The 22,185-nt window shown below is 41.1% G+C and overlaps 1 protein-coding gene and 1 pseudogene across 1 annotated transcript in view; one reads left to right on the forward strand and one right to left on the reverse strand.

The window, feature by feature from the left end:
- Positions 1–2,267, forward strand: part of LOC110299507 (mas-related G-protein coupled receptor member B8) — a 10,551-nt gene extending 8,284 nt beyond the window's left edge. Inside the window, exon 2 of the mRNA XM_021169218.2 lies at positions 1,185–2,267. Within this exon, the coding sequence (XP_021024877.1) occupies positions 1,199–2,200 (1,002 nt within the window). The 5' untranslated portion in view covers positions 1,185–1,198 and the 3' untranslated portion in view covers positions 2,201–2,267. The remainder of the gene's footprint in view (positions 1–1,184) is intronic.
- Positions 2,268–15,266: 12,999 nt separating this feature from the next.
- On the reverse strand, positions 15,267–16,540 carry LOC110297934 (annotated as a pseudogene).
- Between the last annotated feature and the right edge of the window lie 5,645 nt (positions 16,541–22,185).

Genomic DNA, 22,185 nt, shown 5'->3' on the forward strand with positions numbered 1-22,185 from the left:
GAGAAAGAACTTGAGGTTCTGTCTTAGTTACTGTTCTATTGCTGTGAAGAGACACCATGGCAATTGAAATTTTGGGACCTTGCTTACAGTTTTAGAGGGTGAATCCATGGCCTGGATTCACTGGGAGCAAAGCAGAAAGTAGACAGGCACATTTCTGGAGCATTTATTGAAAGCTTATATCTTTTTAAAAGTTACAGGCACGGATAGAAAAGGAGACTGACTCTGGTGTGGGCTTTTGTAAACTCAAAATCTTCTCCAACAAGGTCATATCTCATAACTGTTGCATGTAGCTTTTCACTACCCTGCCTAAACACTGAGTTTGGGCCACACTACCAGCCCAGCTTTTGAATCCACACATAAATGACACAAGCAGTTGTTCGCTTTCAACTTCCCTTTTTGGAAAAAATACAGGGTGCTACTATCTCCCTGACTTATGAGAGAAAGAACTTGAGATTCTGACTAAGTTACTGGAAAGAACATGCCCTTAATATTACACTTATCTCCACACCTCCCACTTTCCCTAAACACTAGTGAGTCATCTCATCTAGCCCCTGCTAATACCACTGACCTGCCTGTAGTAACAGCCTCTGTGGCCACTCCATTTTGAGATCTCACATGGCTCTTCAACCCTTCTCCATCAGAAGCATGGCAAAACTCTCCTTTCCTCCGTTGCATCTCTCTGCTTGCCTCCAGGTACCCAAAAGTCCTGTAAATCACCCTTTGCCCTTCCCCCTGACCAGCAGAGGACCAATGGCTTTCTTTAGCAACATATCAATAACTGATTGGGGAGCAGGACCTTAGCATCAGAATTGCCCCTACATACAACCCTTCTCCAAACAGTTCCACCAAACAGTGACTGTATATTCAAATGTATGGATTGATGGATGCCATTCTACTCAAACCCCTAAAGGTTCAGTGTCCCATTTCATTCTGCCACACAACATGAGACACTTGGGGTGTATACTGGGACCATCAACTACATTCATGTTAGTACATGGCATGGAATGTAGGTAACTCAAATAAATTCAGACTGGTTTTAAAAGAAGTCTCTAAAAGTACTTGTTTTGATAAATTTCTTAAGCTCATTTTCCATCCTTTTGAGCCATATCAGCTTACAAATATCAGGGTGGTCTTGAGAATTAGAGAGTGCAAAGCATGGGCTTATGTCTTGTTTTTTATTCCAGGAGAGTTCCCAAACATGTATTCAAGCTTCCCAGACTGGAATGTTGAATTTAGAGAACAGAATGAAAGCTACTTCATGGAATCTTCATCTTGTGGCATGTCCCTTGCCATGAGTTTGCTTTCCATTATCATTGTCATCATTGGACTGACAGGAAATATCATTGTGCTGCGGATTCTGGGCTTCCGAATGCACAGGAATGCCTTCTCTGTCTACATCTTCAACCTGGCTGGGGCAAACTTCCTCTTCCTCTGCACTCACATTGTAATTATCCTGGAAAATCTCATTAGGCATTTTCACTTCATCAACATTCACATGACATTGTTTTCTGGCAATGTGACCATACTTGCATACCTTGCAGGTGTGAGCATGATCACAGCCATTAGTGTGGAGTACTGGTTGTCTGTCCTTTGGCCTAATTGGTATCATGCGCAACGCCCAAAACACACATCAACTGTCATTTGTACTCTGCTCTGGGCTGTGTCCCTTCTGCTGAGCCTTTGGAATTGGATAATTTGTGAAGTGCTGGATTATATTTATAACTGGGATATGTGTTGGAAACTTGCTCTCATCATAGTTGTATGGTTACTTGTTTTATTTGTGGTTCTTTCTAGATCCAATCAAGCCCTGCTGTTCAGGGTTTTCTGCGGTTCAGAGCAGACACCTGTGACCAGGCTGCTTGTGACCATTGTGCTTACAGCACTGGTCGTCTTGATCTGTGGCTTTGGGATTGGCATATGCGTCTTTTACTGGATGAAAGAAGAGAATCCAATTATGCCTTGTAATTATTTTTATGAGACAATTCTCCTCCTATCCGCTGTTAACAGCTGTGCCAACCCTATCATTTGCTTACTTGTTGGCTCAATTAAGCACTGCCAATTCCAGTGTGGGACTCTCAGGCTGATTCTGCAGAGAGCCATTCAAAACACCCCTGAGGAAGAAGATGAAGAAGTTGAAGAAGTTGTAGAACAAGAAGGAGGTGAAGAAGATGAAGAAGATGAAGAAAGTACTACACTCTAGTGATGCAGCTGAGAGCTGCTGTGATCATACATAAGAGAGCTTATAGGACAAATTTGCCCTTATCCTTTTGGGGCATTTCCACAACCCTGCTGAGTTGATGGCCTGAGGTGAAATCAGTTGGGATATTAACCATTCCCTTGAAAGTAGATCAGTACACCACTTTTAATAGAAATACTGTGCTGAACTTTCCTACTCTCCTCTTAATGATGCTTCACTGGATCCCCTTGAGATGAGACCCACTGTAAAAATTATGGGTCCAGGACTGCTCCCAGTTTTGACACGCCCCTTCTTCATCCAAAGATCAGTAGTCTTCAGGTAATAACTGAATTTCATTGGTCACTGAACTTGATAGTGATGAAACGTATATGACATTTTTAACAATTTATCATCTCTACAGATTTTGTTTAAATAAGAATTTAATAGATGCACTTTTGTAGTTTTCTTTAATATGAGTGTAACTTAGAATATTCTCTAACTTAATAAATATCTGTTAGGCAATTTGTGCATGCCCTAGTTTCCTTTTCTGTTTCATGGGAAAATATTTTGACCACAAACATCCTAGGAGATAAAATGGGTTATCTGGCTTATACTCTCAGTACAGACTCCATCAGTGAGGGAAGTCATGTCAGGAACTCAAGCAGCACAAGAAACAGTGTCTACAGAAAACTCTCCTTCCTAGCTGCATTTCTGGATTGGTTACAGGTCCTGCTTAGGTAGCTTTTTGGTACAACTTACCATAGGCCATGTTTGCTTGCATTAACTTATGTTCAAGATAATTCCTCATAGTTAAGCCCAAAAGCCCAGATAATCTAGGCAATTCCTCAGTTGTGATTTCTCCTCTCACATTACTTTAATCTGTGTCACAATAAAAATTGAGGCACGCCAGGACACTCTTCCCTCTTCTATTTAAAAGACACTTCACTATCGAACAATAAAGTTTTCTTTCTTTGTTCTCAGCATATTAATATCATAATATAAAAGACAATCCAACCTTAAATGTCCCAGGGCCTTTATAAAACCCAGTAATTTAAATTTTAAGGTCATTTTAAAGTTACATCATGCAACTAAACTGAAATCTTGAAGTGGACAGTTTCCCATTGTTCCCTATAGAAAACCTTGGTTAATGTCCCAAATACATGTGTTTCCTCTTCTTTCCCTTTGTTGTGATTTTCTCTCTCTGGGGATGATCTAATTATTTATGGCATGCTTTCCATGATGTCAACAGGACTAATTCTCTTGAAACAAAATTTTTGCCATATTTACATTATTTTTGTAACTCATAGCCATTATTACTAGAGATATTCTAATTACTTCCTTTTGTAAATTGATATTTCATGTTTAAATGATGTAGTATTTTATAATTTCAACTAAAGATTGATTATGAGAAAGCAGCATGCAAAGATCTAAGAAAGTAGTTTAACAATGTGTTTAAATGCATATGGCTGAAAAAATCCAAACATAATTAAGCTACTATTTCCTTATATTTCTATGGGTCCTTTGACCCTTCTGAAATCTTTTTTTCTCAGAGATTTCTGCTGTTAATATTTTTTTAAACATATACATTTAGATGGGGCTAGAGATGGATTCATTTTTAGGAGCACTTGCTGCCCTTGCTGAAGACTGGAGTTGTCACCTCTGTTTCTGACCAGCAGAAAAGGGCCTTGACGACACTACGTTCTTCACAAAGGAGTTTATTCAGGAACCTTTTAACATCATGCATGAATCACTCTCTAAGAATAGTCTTGTGTATCTATCTCTCTATATCTACAAATACCTCCACCCCCAATCGCAATCCCTTATATAAACTTGCAACCATGCCCCATCAGCCCAGTCCACGTAACAGCAGTCCATTGGCCAGAATCATCACTCGTCATATGGTCCAATCTTGCATCATGGTGCTCCTGCACAGTTCACCCAATGGAAGTGGCTTATTTTTGGGTGTATGAGAAAGTCAGGTGCAAGTCATAAGACTTGGCTGCAGTCCCAGGTGCCATCTTGGGACTGCTGCCACACACGCTCCCCACATGCAGTATGGTCCCTAGAATGAATGCAGGGCAATTCTCAGCTGCCTATATCTCTAGTTCCAAAACACTCACCACTCTCTTCTAGCCTATGCACTTACCACAAGTACCAGTGAATACTCACATAGAGGCATACATGTATACAGAAAAAAATTTTAAAATAATTTTATTTATTTACATTGCAGCCTTTGCCTCCCCTCTAGGTCACCCCTCCCACATTTCCTCATCCTAATCCTACCCCCTCCTGCCTCTTAAAGTGTGATTCTCCTCTCCCTCCTACACCAAGCACCACCTTTCTCTGGGATTTCATGTTTCTGAGGTATTAGGTACATCTTCTCCCACTGAGGCCAAACCAGGAAGTCCTCTGCTATCTATGTGCCCTGGGGTGTTAGACCAGCCTATGTATGCAATCTGGTAAATGGCTCAGTCTCAGGGAACTCTCAGGGGTCTGGGTAAGTAGAGATTGCTAGGCTACCTATGGTGTTGCCTGCTCATTCAACTTCTTTGATCTTTCTCTTAATTCAACCACAAGATTCTCCAACTTCAGTCAATGATTCGGTGTAAGTACCTGAATCTGTCTCAGTTAGCTGCTGGTAAGGCCTCTCACATGACAACCATACAAGACCCTTGTCTTAAGCACATCATAATGTCACATAACCGTGGTGCCTACCCATAAGATGTATTCAAGGTTGGGTTGGTCAATGGATGGATTTTCCTTCAGTCTCTTCTCCACTTCTGTCCCTACAGTTGTTTTATACAGGAAAAATTCTGGGTCAGAAACTTTGACTGTGTGTTGGTAACCCCATTCCTTTACTTGAGGCCCTGTCTGTCCAGTGGAGGTGGACTCTTCTAGTTCACTTTCCCAAATGTTGGACATTTTAGCTAAGGTCAGCCCAAAATGTCCTGAGAGTCTCTCACCTAAAAGGTGTCTTATACTTTCTAGAAGGTATCCCCACATCCTACCCCCCAGAGGTTGCATATTTCCACTCATTCTTTCTGACCTTCTGGGCTTGTCTGCTTTTCTGGTCCCCATACCTTATCCTGTTCCCCATTCAACTCCCCATCTCTCTCCCCCCCCACATCCTTCCCTCATTCTGACTCCCATGATTATTTTATTCCCCATTCTAAGTGGGATTGAAGCACCCTCAAATGGGCCTTTCTGCTTGTCAAACTTCTTAAGGTCTGTTGGTTTTATCCTAGGTGTTCTGTAGGTTTTGGCTAACATCCACTTACCAGTGAGCACATACAATGATATTCTTTTGGGTCTGTGTTACCTCAATCAGGTTGATACTTTCTAGTTCAACTACTTGCCTAAACAATTCATGATATCCTCATTTTTAATCTTTTTGGTATATACCCAGGAATGGCATAGCAGTGATGTCTTCAAGTAGAACTATTTCCAAATTTCTGAGGAACCGCCAGATTGATCATAGACATTATGATTGATGTAAAGTGGAATCTTAAGGTCGTTTTGATTTGTATTTTTCTGGTGACTAAGGACTTAGAATATTTCCTTAATTGCTTCTAAGTTCTTAAACATTTTTCTATTGTGAATTCTCTGTTTAGCTCTGCACCCCATTTTTAATGGGTTATTTGGCTTTTTTGGAGGTTAACTCTTAAGTTCTTTATATATTTTAAATATTAGCTCTCTATAGGACATAGGGTTAGAGACGATCTTTCTCCAACTTTAGGAACATTTTGTTGGGGACCCACAAGGAACTAAAGTGCACATCTGGTACATACATGGGCTGCCTAGGTATTAAGTCTCTGAGAGGTCCAAGGGTCAAATTTAGTTCACAATGTTGGTGTTTTTGTGTACTTGCTATCCCATTAGAGGCCATCAGTTCTTTCCCCCAAGTCTTCATTTTGAGTCCCTGAGCTCTGTCCAATATTTGGCTGTGGATATCTGCATCTAAATCAGTCAGCTGCTGAGTAAAGGACAGTTATGCAAGGCTCCTGTCTGCCAGCATAGCAGTCTCATTAATAGTGTCAGGAAATGAAGCTTGTATATGGTGTGGGTCTCAAGTTGTGTTGGTTATTAGGTGGCCATTCCCTCAGTATTTGCTCCATCTTTGTCCATGCATTTCTTGTGTACAGGTTTAATTTTGGATCAAAACTTTGTGGGTGGGTTGGTGTCCTTGTCCCTCTGCTGGCAGTATAGTCTCACAAAAAAAGTGTCCTCTTCATGCTACATATGCCCACTATTATGAGAATTAGCTCTAGTCAACCCCATAGACTCCTGATTAACTTTCCTATCCCAGTTCTCTGTCATATCCTACAGAGGCCCCCCTCCATCAATGCACTCCCACCAAGTTCAGATTTCCATCCATTCTCTGGGCCCTCTGTCCCTCTTCCCTATGTCTCCTCACATCTGATCCTAACCCCTACATTCCACTCCCCAACCTTTCTTCTCCAAAATTCCCTTTCTCAATCTGCCTCCATTGACTATTTTATTAATACTTCTAAGTGAGATCTAAACATACTCACTTGGGCCTTCTTTCCTGTTTACCTTCTGTAGGTCTGTATAGTGTAGCATAGGTATCAGGGGTATTATGGCTAACATTCACTTTTAAGTGAGTACATACCATGCAGGTCCTTTTGGGTATTGATTACTTCACTCACAATGATATTCTCAAGTCTCTACTCTTTTCCAAAAATATTCATTATTTCTTTGTTTTTAATAGCTGAATAGTATTCTATTGTGTAGATGTACCACATTTTCTTTATCTAGTCTTCAAGTGAGGCACACCTAGGTTATTTCCAGTTTCTGGCTGTGATGAATACATCTGTTATGAACATAGTGAAGCATATGTCCTTATGCTATTGTGGAACATCTTTGGGGTGGACTCTCAGGAGCACTTTAGTGGTATCAGCAGGTGGAATTATTCCTACTTTTCTGAGAAATTACCAAAATTATTTCTAGAGTGATTGTACAAGTTTACACTCTCACTAGCAATGGAAGACTATTCCCCATTTCCCACATCTTGACCAGCATCTACTCTTTCTTCAAAATGTTTTTATTGGTTATTTTCTGTATTTACATTTCAAATGTTATCGCATTTCCCAGTCACCCTCGAAACCTCCTATCCCATCCCCTCTGTCCTGCTTCTATGGGGGTGTTCACCCACCCACCCACTCCTGCCTCCCACCCTTGAATTTTCCACACTGGGACATCAGGCCTTCCAAGTACCTAGGGACTCTCTTCCTATTGATGCCCAACAAGTCCATCTTCTGCTACATATGTAGCTGGAGCCATGGGTCCCTCCATCTGTACTCTGTGGTTAGGGATTTAAACCCTGGTAGATCTGGGGAAGTCTGTATGGTTGTTATTATTGTTCTTCCTATGGTGTTGCAAATGCCTTCAGCTCCTTCAGTCCTTTTTCTAACTCCTCCACTCATGACACCATTGGGTGCCCCATGCTCAGTCCAATGTTTGGTTTTGAACATCCACCTCTGAATTTCTCAGTCTCTGTCAGAGCCTCTCAGGAGACAGCTATTCCAGGTTCCTGTCAACATGCACTTCTTGGCATCCACATTAGTGTCTGGGTTTGCTGACTGTATATGAGATGGATCCTCAGGTGGGGCAGTCTTTGGATGGCCTTTCTTTCAGTCTCTGCTCCACACTTTGTCTCCGTATTTGCACCCATGAGTATTTTGTTATGCTTTCTAAGACAGACCAAAGCACCCAGACTTTGGTCTTACTTCTTCTTGAGCTTCATATTGTCTGTGAATTATATATTGGATATCCTGAGCATTTGGGCTAGTATACACTTATTAATGAGGTCATACCATCTGTGTTCTTTTATGATTGGGTTACCTCACTCAGGATGATATTTTCTAGGTCCATCCATTTGCCTAAGAATTTTATGAGTTCATAGTTCTTAATAGCTGAGTAATACTCCATTGTGTAAATGTACTACATTTTCTGTCTCCATTCTTCTGTGGAAGGACATCTGGGTCCTTTCCAGCTTCTAGCTATTATATATAAAGATGCCATGAACATAGTGGAGCATTGGTCCTTGTTATACTTTGGAGAAGCTTTGGGGTATATGCTCAATGGAGTCTTTAGGTAATACTATGTCCAATTTTCTGAGAACTGCCAGACTGATTTCCTGAGTAGTTGTATCAGTTTGTAATCCCACCAATAATGGAATAGTGTTCCTCTCTCTCCATATCCTTGCCAGTATCTGCTGTTACCTGAATTATTTTAACTTAGCCAGTCTGACTGGTGTGAGGTGGAATCTCAGGGTTGTTTTGATTTGCATTTCCCTGATGACTAAGGATGTTGAACATTTCTTTAGGTGCTTCTCTGCCATTCAGTATTTATCATTTGAGAATTCATTGTTTAGCTCTGTTCCCCATTTTTAATAGGGTTATTTGATTCTCTAGAGTCTATGTTCTTGAGTTCTTTGTATATATTGGATATTAGCCCTCTATCAGATGCAGGATGGGTAAAGGTCTTTTCCCAATCTGTGAGTTGCCAGTTTGTCCTATTAACAGTGTCCTTTGCCTTACAGAAGCTTTCCAATTTTATTAGGACTCATTTGTTGATCTCAGAGCATAAGCCATTAGTGTTCTTTTCAAGAAATTTCCCCCTGTGCCCATGTGTTCGAGGTTCTTCCCCACTTTCTCCTCTATTAGTTTCAGTGTATCTGGTTTCATGTGGAGGTCCTTGATCCACTTGGACTTGAGCTTTGTAAAAGGAGTTAAGAATGTGTCATTTAGCATTCTTCTACTAGCTAACCTCCAGTTAAACCAGTATCATTTGTTGAAAAAAGTATGTACTCTTGCTGGATTTTTTTAAAATCTTAGTTGCTTTAACAACGTCTGTCTGTTCATTTGCACAGCTATCCACAGTATCTGGATATTTCCTGTAGTTATCCACTACCTCTAACTCTCATATTCCTTCCACAGTGATCCCTGAGCCTTGTTAGTGGAGGTAATAATATAGAAGTCTCTGTTACATCTGTATAGTATCAAATCTCTCAGATTCATCATTTTTATTAACTATACATCTCTTGGGAAGCTATTACTATTATCATCACCATCATCACCACCACCACCATCATCATCATCATAATCTTCATTATGTAATTTGTCTTTACAGCCCAGTCCTTATCCACCTCCTGGTCTACCCATGTCAGTCCCTCATAACATTACTACTCCCCCTTCTTCAAGACTATATCCTCAACCCCCCACACACACTCACCCCACTAGACCTACCTCCTCCTTGGGGTATCAAATTCCTTGAAGTCTAGGCACATCTCCCACTGAGGCCATACGAGGCAGTCCTCTGCTCTATTGTGTCTGGGGCTTCATATCAGCTACTGTATGCTGCCTGGTTGTTGGTGCAGTGTCTGAGATATCTCAGAGTCCAGGTCAGTTAAGACTGCTGGTCTTTCTATGAGATCACCCTCCTCATAATCTTCCAGCTTTTACCTAATTCAAGCATATGGGTCCCTGGCTTCTATCCATTCGTTGAGTGTAAGTATCTGCATCTCAATCCTTCAGCTGCCTGTTGAGTCTATCAGAGGGCTGCCATGCTAAGCTCCTGTCTGTAAGCACATGATAGTATCAGGAATATTGTGAGACCTTGGAACCTCCCCTTGAAAACAATTTGGGCTGGTCACTAGACCTCCATACTCCAAGTCCCTTCACTTTTGTCCCTGAAGTTCTTTTAGACAGGAACAATTCTAGGTCAGAGTTTTTGACTGTGGGGTGGCAACTCCATCCCTCCACTTGATGCCTTTTCATTCTATTGGAGGTGGAATCTACAAGTTTCCTCTCCCCATTGTTGTGGGGCAGTTAGCGTTGGGGAATAAAGGGAGTGTGAGAAAACCCATGTCCCACCAGAGTTCTGGTGCTCTGGGCAGGAAGATTTGGGAGGACTCCCTCATGCTTTCCACACAATCTCAGGTGAGTGTCTGGCTGTGGGAAGCCACAGAACCCACCTCTCCAGGGGGTGGACAAGGGTCAGCCCAAGGTCTCTGGGCCTCACAGAGGCCAGAGATAACAGGTTCTCAGTCTTGAACATCCCAGACATTGCTGGACACCACTGAAGAGCTGAGAACAAAATGGAGGCTGGGGTGGGTGGCTTGGTCATCCCCAGGGATGAAGAAAGAAGATAGCAGGAAGAGAAGGGACACTGGGTGGTTCCCATGGGGGTGAGAGTCCTTGGTCTGATCCATGGCTGGAGCACTGGGAGGCCTTTCTGAGGGAGGTTAGACTCAACTCTTTAGGGGAAAGCATATCCTATCATTCAAGCATGGCAGGGCTTGATGAGCTGAGAGAGTCTATTGTTTTAGTGTTTTATTGTAGAAAGGCAGGCAGAAAGAGAAAAGGTAGAAAAAAAAAGAGAGAGGTAGTCCATGACCACATGGAGAGAGGGGGGAAGGGAGAGAAAGAAGGAGGGCTAGAGATGTGAGTAAGAAAGATAATTGCTTAAAGAGAGGGAGGAGGGGCCAACAGCCCCTGTTATAGTGAGCTGGACTCTCTTGCTGTTGCAAGGTAACTGTGGGGAGGAGCATACCTGGTTATAGTTAGGTAACTGTGGGGATGGAGTCTAGTCAGAATGTCAGAAGCTTGGGACATTATCTGTGTGACTTATAGTCACAGAATTATGGAGTTGTCTGCGGTGTCAAGAACCTGTCTCTTGGAACGTGGCCCACTGTTGTTTCCCTTGTAGAGTTTTCTACTAGGTCTCTGCTGGGTCCCCAGAGCAAGCCTCATTCAACCCAAACAGGCTGCCTTTCATGGTCCCACACATTGTTGGGCATTTCACCTGTGTCCCTAGTGTCTCTCACTTCCCAGGTCTCTAGTACATTCTAGAGGTTTCCCCACTTCCTAACTCCCAAGGTTGCCTGTATTCCATTCTTTCTGCTGGCCCTCAGGGCTTCACTACAGATTCTACCCTCCCAGTAACTGATCATGTTCCTTTTTCCCCTCCTTGCCCCCTCTCTGCCTAAGGCCCCTCTCTCCACCTGTTGACTGTGATTGTGTTCTTACCCCTCCCAAGGAGGATTGACTCATCCTCACTTGGGCACTTCACCTTGTTAACCTTCCTGAGTTCTGTGGATTATATCCTGGGTATGCCTTAGTTGTTTGACTAATATCCACTTATTAGTGAGTACATACCATGTATGTCCTTTTGGGTCTGAGTTACCTCACTCAGGATTATATTTTCTAGTTCCATTCATTTGCCTCTAAAACTCATGATGTCTTCATTTTTAATACCTGAATAGAATACCATTGTGTAAATGAACCACATTTTCTGTATACATTGTACAGCTAATGGACATCTGGGTTGTTTCCAGCTTCTCTCTATCACAAATAAGGCTACTATTAACATAGTGGAACACCTGTCTTTGTAACATGGTGGGGCATCTTTTGGCTGTATGCCCAGAAGTGATGTAGTTGGGTCTTCAGGTAGAACTATTTCACATTTTCTAAGGAACCTCCAGATTGATTTCCAGAGTGGTTATATCAGTTTGCAACCCCACCAGCAATGAGGGAGTGCTTCTCTCTCTCTTCACATTTTCACCAACATGTGCTGTCACCTGAGTTTTTTATCTTAGCAATATTTATTGGTATAAGTTAGAATCTCAGGGTCCTTTTGACTTTCATTTCCCTGATCACCAAGGACTTTGAATATTTCTTTAAGTGCTTCTCAGCCATTCAAGATACCTCTGTTATGAGTTCTCTCTTTAGTTCTATACATTATATATTGATTGAGTTGTTTGTTTTATTGGAGTTTAGCTGTGGGCTATGGGGGTTGGGGAAAGAGGGAGGAGGGAGAGTGCCCACGTATGGCCAGAGTTCTTATGTGCTCTGGGCAGGCAGACATGGGATGGCTTCCAGACGCTTTCCACTCAACCTCAGGTGGTCACCTAAGCCACTGACCCCCTCATCAGGGGGTAGACAAGGGGCAGCCCCTGATACCAGGGGCCCCTGAGTGACACCTTCAGCCCCCGAGATACAGGACAGAGGGCAGAGGGAGAGAGGTTCCCACGCAGGCAAAAGTCCTTAGTCTGGGCCTTGACTGGAGCACAGGAAGGCCTTCCACTGGGAGATTTGAAACAGCTCATTAGAGGAAAGCTTATCCCATTGTCCAAGTGTAGCATGCCTTGATGAACAGAGACAGTCTATGGTTTTAGAGCTTTATTGTAGAAAGGCAGGGAGAAAGAGAGAAGGTAAAAGAGAGGGAGACTGGCCATGACCAAGAGAAGAGAAGGGAGAAAGGGGAGAGAGAGAGAAGAAAGACTAGAGAATAAGAAAGAGAGAGTGAGTGAGATGGAGAGAAAGTAAGAGGTTAGAGAGAAAGAGTGAGGAAATGATGAGTAGCATAAGAGAAGAAAGCAAGGTGGGGCCAAGCAGCCCCTTTTATGGTGGGCTATTATCTTACTGTTGCTAGGTAAATGGGAGAAGACTAGCCTGAAGGTCAGAAGCTTGGGACATTGTCTACATGACTACTAGCCACAGCTTTTCCTGTGGGAGCTGTAAGGGTGGTAACTTCAATGGAAGCCAGGGTTCCAGGAGGCATGAGGGAATGACTAACATCCCATGTAGGTGAATTATCACCACCAATTCCCGGGGTTCCACACATCAACTCAACTGGAGACCAGACTGTCTGTGGATAGCCCAATGCCCCACATTTAGCTTCTTGAGTTCTTTATACATTTTGGATATTAGCCCTCTACCAGATGTGGTGTTAGTGAAGTTGTTTCCCAATCTGTTGCAGATTTATCCTATTGACTGTATCCTTTGACTTGCAGATGCCTTTTAAATTTCAAGAGATCCCATTTATCAATTTTTGAGCTTAGAGCCTGAGCCATTGGAGATCTCTTTAGGAAATTCTCCTTTCCCATGTGTTCAAGCCTCTTTCCCACTTTCTCTTCTATTAGATTCACTGTATCTGGTTTTATATTGAGGTTGCTGATCCACTTGGACTTAAGCTTTGTGCAAAGTGACAAAAATGGATCTATTTTCATTTTTCTACATACTGACAGACAGACCAGCACCATTTATTGAAGATGCTTTCTTTTGTCCATTGAATATTTTTAGCTTCTTTGTCAATGATCCTGAGTCCAATTCTACTCCATTGATCAACCTGTCTGTCTCTGTGCCAATACTATGCAGTTTTTATCACTATAAAACAGTTTGATAGCATCAGGTCAGAGACAGTGATTCCCCCAGAAGTTCTTTTATTGTCAAGAATTGTTTCCCTATCCTGGGGTTTTTTTTTCCATATGAAATTGAGAATTACCTTTTCCATTTCTTTAAAGAATTGTGTTGGAATTGTGATGGGGATTTAATTGAATCTATAGTTTGCTTTTTGTATGACTCCATTTTTACTATGTCAGTCCTACCAATCCATGAGCATGTGGGATCTCTCCATTTTCTTAGGTCTTCTTTGATTTCTTTCTTGAGAGACTTGAATATCTTGTCATACAGATCTTTCAACTGTTTGGATAGAGTTACCCCCAAGATATATTTGTGACTATTGTGAAGTGTATTGTTTTCCTATTTTCTTTCTCAGCCCCTTTGTAATTTGTATAAAGGAATGCTACTGATTTATTTGAATTAATTTAATATATAGCCACTGTGCTGAAGTTGTTTATCACCTGTAGAAGTTCGCTGGTAGAATTTTTGGGGTCACATATACACTATCATATCATGTGCATATAATGATACCTTTACTTCTTCTTTGTCAGTTTGTATCCCCTTTATCTCCTTTTGCTGTCTAAATAAAGTTCTGCTTGATCCTTCCTGAGTGACCCAATTACTACTCTTTTTTCTTCCAACCCTGTGTTTTCAACATCCCCCCACTGTTGCTCAGTCATTCACTATACTGAGAATATTACTTGGATTTTTGAGTTTTTCATTTCCAGCCTCATTTTGAGTTTTTCTTTTGCAATTTGAAGTTGGTTATCATGTCTTGGATTAACTTCCTTACTTAATTTGTTCTGGTTCATGGTGAAAAACAAGATGATCGAAAGCCATCTAGGAGAGAAAAGGACTTATTTCATCATATAGCTTGTAGTATATCATGAAGGAAAGTCAGAACAAGAACTCAAGGCAGAGAACTTGAGCAGGAAACTGAAGCAGAGGCTTTGGAGGATAGCTGAATACTGACTTTCTCTCCATGGCTAGCTGACTTTGCTCTTTTAGACAACACAGGACCACTAGCCAGGGATGACACCATCCACAGTGTGTTTAGACTGTCTACACCAATCATCAACTTGGCAAATGTCCCCAGACTTTCCTCCAGGAAAATCAGATGGAAATGGTTTCCAAATGGACTTTCCCTCTTCTTAGATATCTAGCTTATTTCAAGTTGACAAAAACACTAACCTTCATTCTTCCTCATCTCTTTTATATTTCGTTTTAGTTATAATCATTCTAAGAATTGTTGTCTGCAGTTTTTTCATGTCATTTTCATTAGAGCTCCAAAATCTATGACTAGTATTTTATAGAGGATATAAGTTATTTTGGGTGTTTTAATATCGCTTTGTTTTTTCTTTGAATGAAAATTTCCTTTATGCAAAATATTAAAAGGCCGTCACATTTCTAAAATAACAACATACATATAAAATTTTATTTATTAAGTAAGCTAAGTTAAAAGCTAAGTAATAAATGAAAACATCAATGTGGCAAATGTAGGAATGATAACACTCCAAAATCTACTGTTTTATAGGGAAAATCTCCTGTGAGCTGCCTGGAAGTATCACCTGTTACTAAAATTGTTTTTGGCCTATTAGCTAAAGCAGGATGAAGGACATGGAAGTCCAGCAGGCAGAGACGATTCTGTGATATAGTCAGGTGAGGGAGGAGATTCATCCTGCCTGCAGATGGAGACATACATGAAAATGAGAAGAGGTAACCAGCCATGTAGTATGAATACCACAAAATAAATGAATTAATTTGCTAGCTACTTGGAGAACAATACTAAGCTTATGGCCTAAGTAGTTATTCATGAAATAATTAAAACTCACAGTCTTTATTTCAGAAACATAATCACAGGTGGAAAAAACTGTGATTACTCTATTTCATTGAGCATCGAAAACTACCAATCATTTATTCCTTTTCTTGTACATCATTCTGTATCCACATTCTTGGTATCTTACTGGATTGCTGAATGTTATTTCATTTTTGGTGTGACACTCTCTACAAATATGTATCCTTAGTTATTGTCTTCAGAGTTGAATGTCTTTCTAGGTGTCTCTTGTATGTCTTGTTTGTATAGCTCAAAGAAGCTTCCCTTTTCTGTGAAGATAAAAATTTTTTCCAGTCCTCAGACGCAGAATCACTACCCTGCTTTGATTTCTTTATTGAGGAATCAATGCACATCTAGTGTTAGTATGTTGATTATATTTTCTTCTTTGTTGTAGCTAGTTTTCTACTTTCAACCATGGTACTTACAACATTTGGATTGCAGCTAAACCATGGGTATAGATTTGCTCTGTCTTCTGGTATTTATGACTCAGACCACCACGGATCCTGAATATTCAGGTGACATGTGGTACCTCAAAAGACTCTGGTGGGGAGTTGACTAGGATTTAATAAGTCTCCTAGAGAGTGCCAGTGGCATAGAGAAGGTACAAGTCTCTGGCAAGGAGAAGTAGTACTTGGGCAACCTTAATGCAGTTCTGTGACCTTTGAAATTCTTTAAAGCACAATGGTGTGTATTTGATATTACACCCACACAGAAAATTGTGTTGATATACTAAGATAATTCTATGTCCCCCTAATTTCCTTCCAGAACTCCTAGAAACCATTGACTTTCCTGTCTGTCATGATAGATGTTTTTGTCCTCTTTATTATTTCATTTTATTGAAGGATCCAGGTTACATTAGAAGAATTTCATTCTGTTACCATTTATGCTTCCTCTATTCCTTCTTATAGTGAACTAATTTATTATCAGTGAGAATTAATGGCTTATTTTATATGGATACTCCATTGTTTGGTTAGGCACTCACCTATGAACAATATTTTGGCTCCCTCTAGCTGTGGTAAGAAGATTAAGCGCGTCAAAGCTGTTGGAATGTTTTGTGGGAGCTTATGCTTGATCCCATGATTTCACATATAAAATACCTTTCCCAACAGGCTTCTGCTACAGATACTTATGTTGAGGTTTATATGGGAATGACTTTTAATTCACTGGGGGAAATTCTAAGTAACATTGCTTTTGTATCCAAAGATAAATCTTTATTTTGTATTGTTAGAAACTTTCACCTGACTTTATAAGTACCTGATGACTTTGGGTCCTGTTCACTATATGTGATAATTCCTACTGTTCTTTCTCATCAGAAGTTAGCGCCATCAGTCCTTTATAGATTCCTGTGGGCATTCTCTAGTATCTCATTATATTTATTTTTAATTATCAATATCAGTTGCAAATCATAAAATAGTATTCTACTCATACTTCATGACTGTATGCCTTTTTACTTAGCTTTTTATTTATTCTTTGTGAATTTTAAATTTATTCATTGTGAACAACTAGAAGGAGTTATTTATTCTTTGTGAATTCATCATGTACCCTAATCCCACTCTTCTCCCTATTTCTTCATACCTACCCTCTGCCTTTGAGACCTCCTCCCAAAAGAAGAAAATTTATTGTGGTAGCTGTAATTGTCATAGTGTGTCCTACAGTATGCCCTTTTGTCCACACTTCTTTACTTCTAAATGTTCATTGCAAGTAGTCATTGGTCTGGTTCAAGGCTTCTGGCTTCAACTATACTATCAATACTTGAAATTCACTAGGACTCCTTTGGATAGCCTGCTCATAGCCTCATTCTGTGTCATGGAGACCCTGCTGGTTTGGATCTGTTGGACTAGTCCTTTCAAATTCTCTAGAAGTTTATAAACAGTGTTAAGTGTTGGGGTGGGCAAACTCAAAGTCCTAGATCTGAGCCTGGAAGGTAGATTAGCTGGTTCACAAGCCACAGCCTTACCACTAGGGAAAGGTCTTTACCACTGCTCTGTCTAGTTCATTCTGTACCACAACTAGTGAGGGGCAGAGCGACCTCTTCCCCTCATTGCTGTGGGAGTCGGCTTACCCAACCCATGCCAACAGGGTCAGCTCTATTGTGCTTCCCACAAGAGTTGCAGAGTCTGCTCTCCCAAGTTCTGCAGCTGGTGAGGTGGAGGGCTAATTGTCCTGCCTGCAGCAGGTAGCAAATGGGGAAAGAGAAAGAGAGGTCATCAGATTTCCCTTTCTCATAACACCACACAGTAGAAGAAAGTATGGACAGCTCTCCTGGTCTCATGACCCCGGGGCCAGCTCACTTGCAACCCCTACAACAAAGGCCAGCTCCAGTCTACTTCCTAGGAGAAAGAAGTGTGGGGTCATCCTCCCAATTGTTCCAGCTGGTGATGGGTAGGGTGTTTTCTCTAGTTTTAATGTCTTTGGTGCTACTCTGGCAGGGTGTTCAAGTGAGGGGTGGAGCCATGTCTTTACAGCCATCAAATGTTAACATGGCTCCAGGGATAGCCCAAAACAGGGTTGTCTGCCTAGACTTAGGCATAGTGTAGCTCCTTCACTTCAAGACACAAACCCAGACATGGCCTTCTGTAGCATCATGAGCCAGAACCTCACAAAAACCCTGTTAGGAACTAAGGAGCTATAAGGGAAAAGGGGTGGGGGACGATAGCCCATGTCTGGCCAGAGTTCCTCCTGTGCTCTGGGCAGGCGGACACGGGAGGGCTTTCCACTCAGCCCAGGGTGGGCATCTAAGCCAGTGACCACACTCAATGGGGGTGGACAAGGGGCAGCCCCTGAAACCAGGAGCCCCAGGGTGACACCCTCGGCTCCAGGGTTACGGGATAGAGGGCAGAGGGAGAGAGGTTCTCACGCAGGCAAAAGTCCTTAGTCTAGGCCTTGACTGGAGCACAGGAAGGGCTTCCATCAGGATATTAGAAATGGCTCATTAGGAGAAAGCCTTCCCATTGTCCAAGTGCAGCTGGCCTTGATGAACAGAGACAGTGTATGGTTTTAGAGCTTTATTGTAGAAAGGCAGGGGGGAGAGAAAAGGTAGAAAGAGAAACTGGCCATGACAAGAGGAGAGAAGGGGGAAAAGTAGAGAAAGAAGAAAGGCTAGAGTAAGAGGGAGAGAGCAAGAGGGAGAGAGTAAGAGGAGAGAATGAGGAGAGCAAGAGGAGAGTAAGAGAGCAAAGTGGGGCTAAGCAGCCCCTCTTATGGTAGGCTGTTATCTATTGTGTTGCTAGGTAACTGGGAGGAATCTAGCCTGAAGGTCAGTAGCTTGGGACATTGTTTATATGACTACTAGGCACACTTATCCTGTGGGGGCTGTGTGGGGTGTAGGGGTTGTGGGAGTGGTAACTTTGACAGGAGCCTTGAGTCCAAGAAACATGAGGGAAAACCTACAGTGCCATGTAGGTTAATTATCACCACTCCAGGGTTCATACCTCAGCTCGACTGGAGACCAAACTGTCTGTGTATAACCCAGTGCCCCACAAAGCCCTAGGTAGCATAGCTTGCGACCCACCTCAGGCTTTTCCTCACTACTCTTCAGTGTCCAGTTCTGCCTCTCTTTATTTTACATACTTCCTTCTGTTTGTTTCCCTCTGTCATGTCTCCAGCATTTACTTTCTCATCTTAGTGGCATTAAATTCCTCTGGATGTTTGGGTTATGTCTGTCCTGCCCTTTCCATGAGGCACTGGGCAAGAGCCCTCACAGACATTGTCTACTTGCCCAACTTCGGTGGTTCCTGACTAGGAGTCATCACATGATTGTTCTGCCTACCCAGACCTCATGATACTGGAATGGTGGTCATCTCAGGCATGGCCTGCCCACCTGGGCCCCATGGCATCAGGAAGAGTTTATATCTTTTTAAAAATATTTTTATGTATGTGTCTGTGAGTGCAGCTGCATATGGAAACCAGAAGAGGGCATTGGATCCCCTCAGACTGGAGTTACAGGCTGATATGAGTTGCCTTGCATGCATGCTTGCAAATAAACAATGGTCCTCTACAAAAGCAATACTGGCTTTAAACACTGAGCTATGTCTCCAAACAGACAATTAAAAGCATCTCCCCAACATGTTGAGGGTCATCCTCCCAGCTTTGGATGTTAAAAAGCTTCACAAATTTTCCCACAAATTACCAGCCTGAGGAGCACACTGCAAGCACTGGAACCCTGCTAAAGGAGTAAATTCAACAACACCCAAACTCTACTATTCCGCTTTCAGCCCCAAACATTTGTTACTTTCCAACTGAAATCAGGTTAGAAGAAATTATAAGTAGCATAAAGTGAATATAAGATAAAGAACAAAAGGCAAAACCATAAGAAATGAAACACATTTTGTGAGTATTTATAACCACATAAATATCAGACCAATTTCATGAAGAAATAGAAAAATAACTTGTGGCTCTATGCATGGAATTTGGCATTTTCCAATTAAAGTCTACTGATCTTTTTCCATACTGACAAATACACACAAAAATATGTTTGTTTTCAGAGATACTATATATAGAACTAATCATATGGTGATATTAGGTAACATGTAGAGAATGGAATCCAGAGAACTTATTTAATTGTGTGTATGTTTATGAAATTTGGAACAAAGCTCTACAAATGATGCAGTGTGCTGTAATTTTTTTTAAAAAGACTCAAAATATTAACTTCACTGTAGCCATGAAAAGTGTTGATACATACAAGTGATACATTGGGTAGCCCAAAGATATATTTATTTTTGAGTCATAAAACACAATAATAATACCTTATACTGTTTGACATTGCTAACTATGATGGAAGTTTGCAATCAGAGAATAGTATTAATTTAAATGGATGTGGACCAAATGTGATGCAAGAGTAGAAACAAGGCAGAGGCAAAGAAACATACCAGTGAGAATACTGTGACTCAATCCCAGCACATAGACAGGAATTTACAGGTCTTTTCAGAATTTTTATAAATATCATTAGATCACACTTTGTCACAAACTCTTACTCACCTCCTTTAAGCCCTGCTGAGTTTAAAGGAAGAGGACATAAACTGTGGAGTAACTCACTCTAAGGAACTTTTCCTCCCCTTCAACCAGGCAAAGCTCCCACCTGTGAACTGGAAAATGAACAAGATGTGAAGATATATTATATGACCATTCAGAGAGTTCTTGATGTACTGTATTCTCAGAGCTCTAATCAACCTGATTCCATCAAGAGTACTACACTCAGAAGTCCTGTGTTTCCTACACAGAAAGGAAAGGGACAGGGGACCCTGTCTGGATCTTTCTTGCTCCTCATATAGACTCTGTTTTTTCCCAAATATTCTAATTTAATACCAAAAAGAACACATCCTGTGATATTCACTTAGGAAGGAAGAATAGGTGCCTGCCTTGTTGAGTCTCTATCAGACAGGTTTCAGCATTTTGTTTGCTTGGTAATAAAATATACATTTTAAAGACAAGCCTGTGTTAAATCTTTATCCACAAGATTGTTACTATCACTTTCATGTTTATTTTTTCAACCATTATAATTTGGAAGAATGATGTCAGTTTTAATCAATATCCATGCATATTTGAAGTTTAAGGTAGATTACCTTCCCATGCTTCCTTTCACACTGCCTTCCTAAAACTACCATAGGCATGTGTCCCTCTTTGTTTCCTTTCCTCTTGCTCTGTTTCTCTTTGGTACTAACTTCTCATGGCAAGTTCATACAAGGGTCACTGGACTCAGATCTCTTGAAATTGAACTTCTTTCAGATTTTTGTTACTCCCTGGATCTTTAAAGCATTTATTAGTTGAATAATTCATAATTTTCCAATTTTTATTAGGTATTTACTTCATTTACATTTCAAATGCTATCCTGAAAGTCCCCTATACCCTCTCCCACTCCTGCTCTTCTACCACCCACTCCTACTTCTTGGCTCTGATGTTTCCCCTGTACTGGGGCATAAGCAGAATAATTCACATTTTATATACAATGCCTATAGAAGAAGATTTCAACTTTAAATGCTGAAATGTTTTATAATTTTCAATTGATGTCCAACTAAGAGATAGTAATATGAACATATCTAATGAAACAGTTGAATATATTTGCTTAAGAGAATATGGCTGTACTATTCCAAACCCAGTCAAGGTGTAAGGTTTTAGACCTCCATGAGTTCCTCTAATACCTCCAAATTCCACGTGCCTGTTATACATTTCAATGACCATGCTATGATCCTGTGCTTTTCTTCCCCACTCACATGCATCTGGAGCCAAACACTTGGGATGGGCACAAATGGACCCTTTCCAAAGTGCCCAGCCTCTCCTAACAGAACACTGTTGCTGATTTGACTATTAAGGTATAGATCATTTGTTTCTGCTGGCTTCTGCCAGTCACTATATTTCATTCCAAATTCTATAGTCCACCTCATTGGACACTTTCTCTTCACCAGATCTCACCACTTATCTGTCCTTGCCCACAAGTTAAGTCTCCTTTCAATCTGTCCAGCTCCTGGAACCTGCTATGGCTTTCTGGGCATCCATCATGTAGAAAGGTATCTGTTTCTCCTTGGATCACTGGAATTCACTATCATTCTCTACTGTGACTCACAACATATCTCTGCTAAGGCACTTATCTTTTTCCCTCTATTGGAATCCACTTTCTAGTGGAGCTCCTGTTTGTAATCTTTTTAAAAACCCTCTCCTACTTCCTCTTTACTCAGCTTCTGAAAGATGTTTACTTTTCTGCTTGCTGTCAGGTTATACTAACCCTGGGATCCTCCATGATTCTCTTGATGGTTTGATAGTGGACAAAGGTGGCATGTTCAACTACCACACAGAATTAAGTTTTCTGGCAGTCACAGAAGACAGCATAAACCTGTGACTGCCAGATTGAGAAGATCTGAGTGACATTTGTCTGTAAAATGAAAAATAACCTGTGCTCACCACTAATGTCTGTAAGCATGCTCACAGCTGCAAAACAAATAAGAGTGGAGTAAAACAACGGGATGTGGATGTAAATA

The sequence above is a fragment of the Mus caroli genome, chromosome 7, assembly GCF_900094665.2.
Source record: "Mus caroli chromosome 7, CAROLI_EIJ_v1.1, whole genome shotgun sequence".
Taxonomy (NCBI): Eukaryota; Metazoa; Chordata; class Mammalia; order Rodentia; family Muridae; genus Mus; species Mus caroli.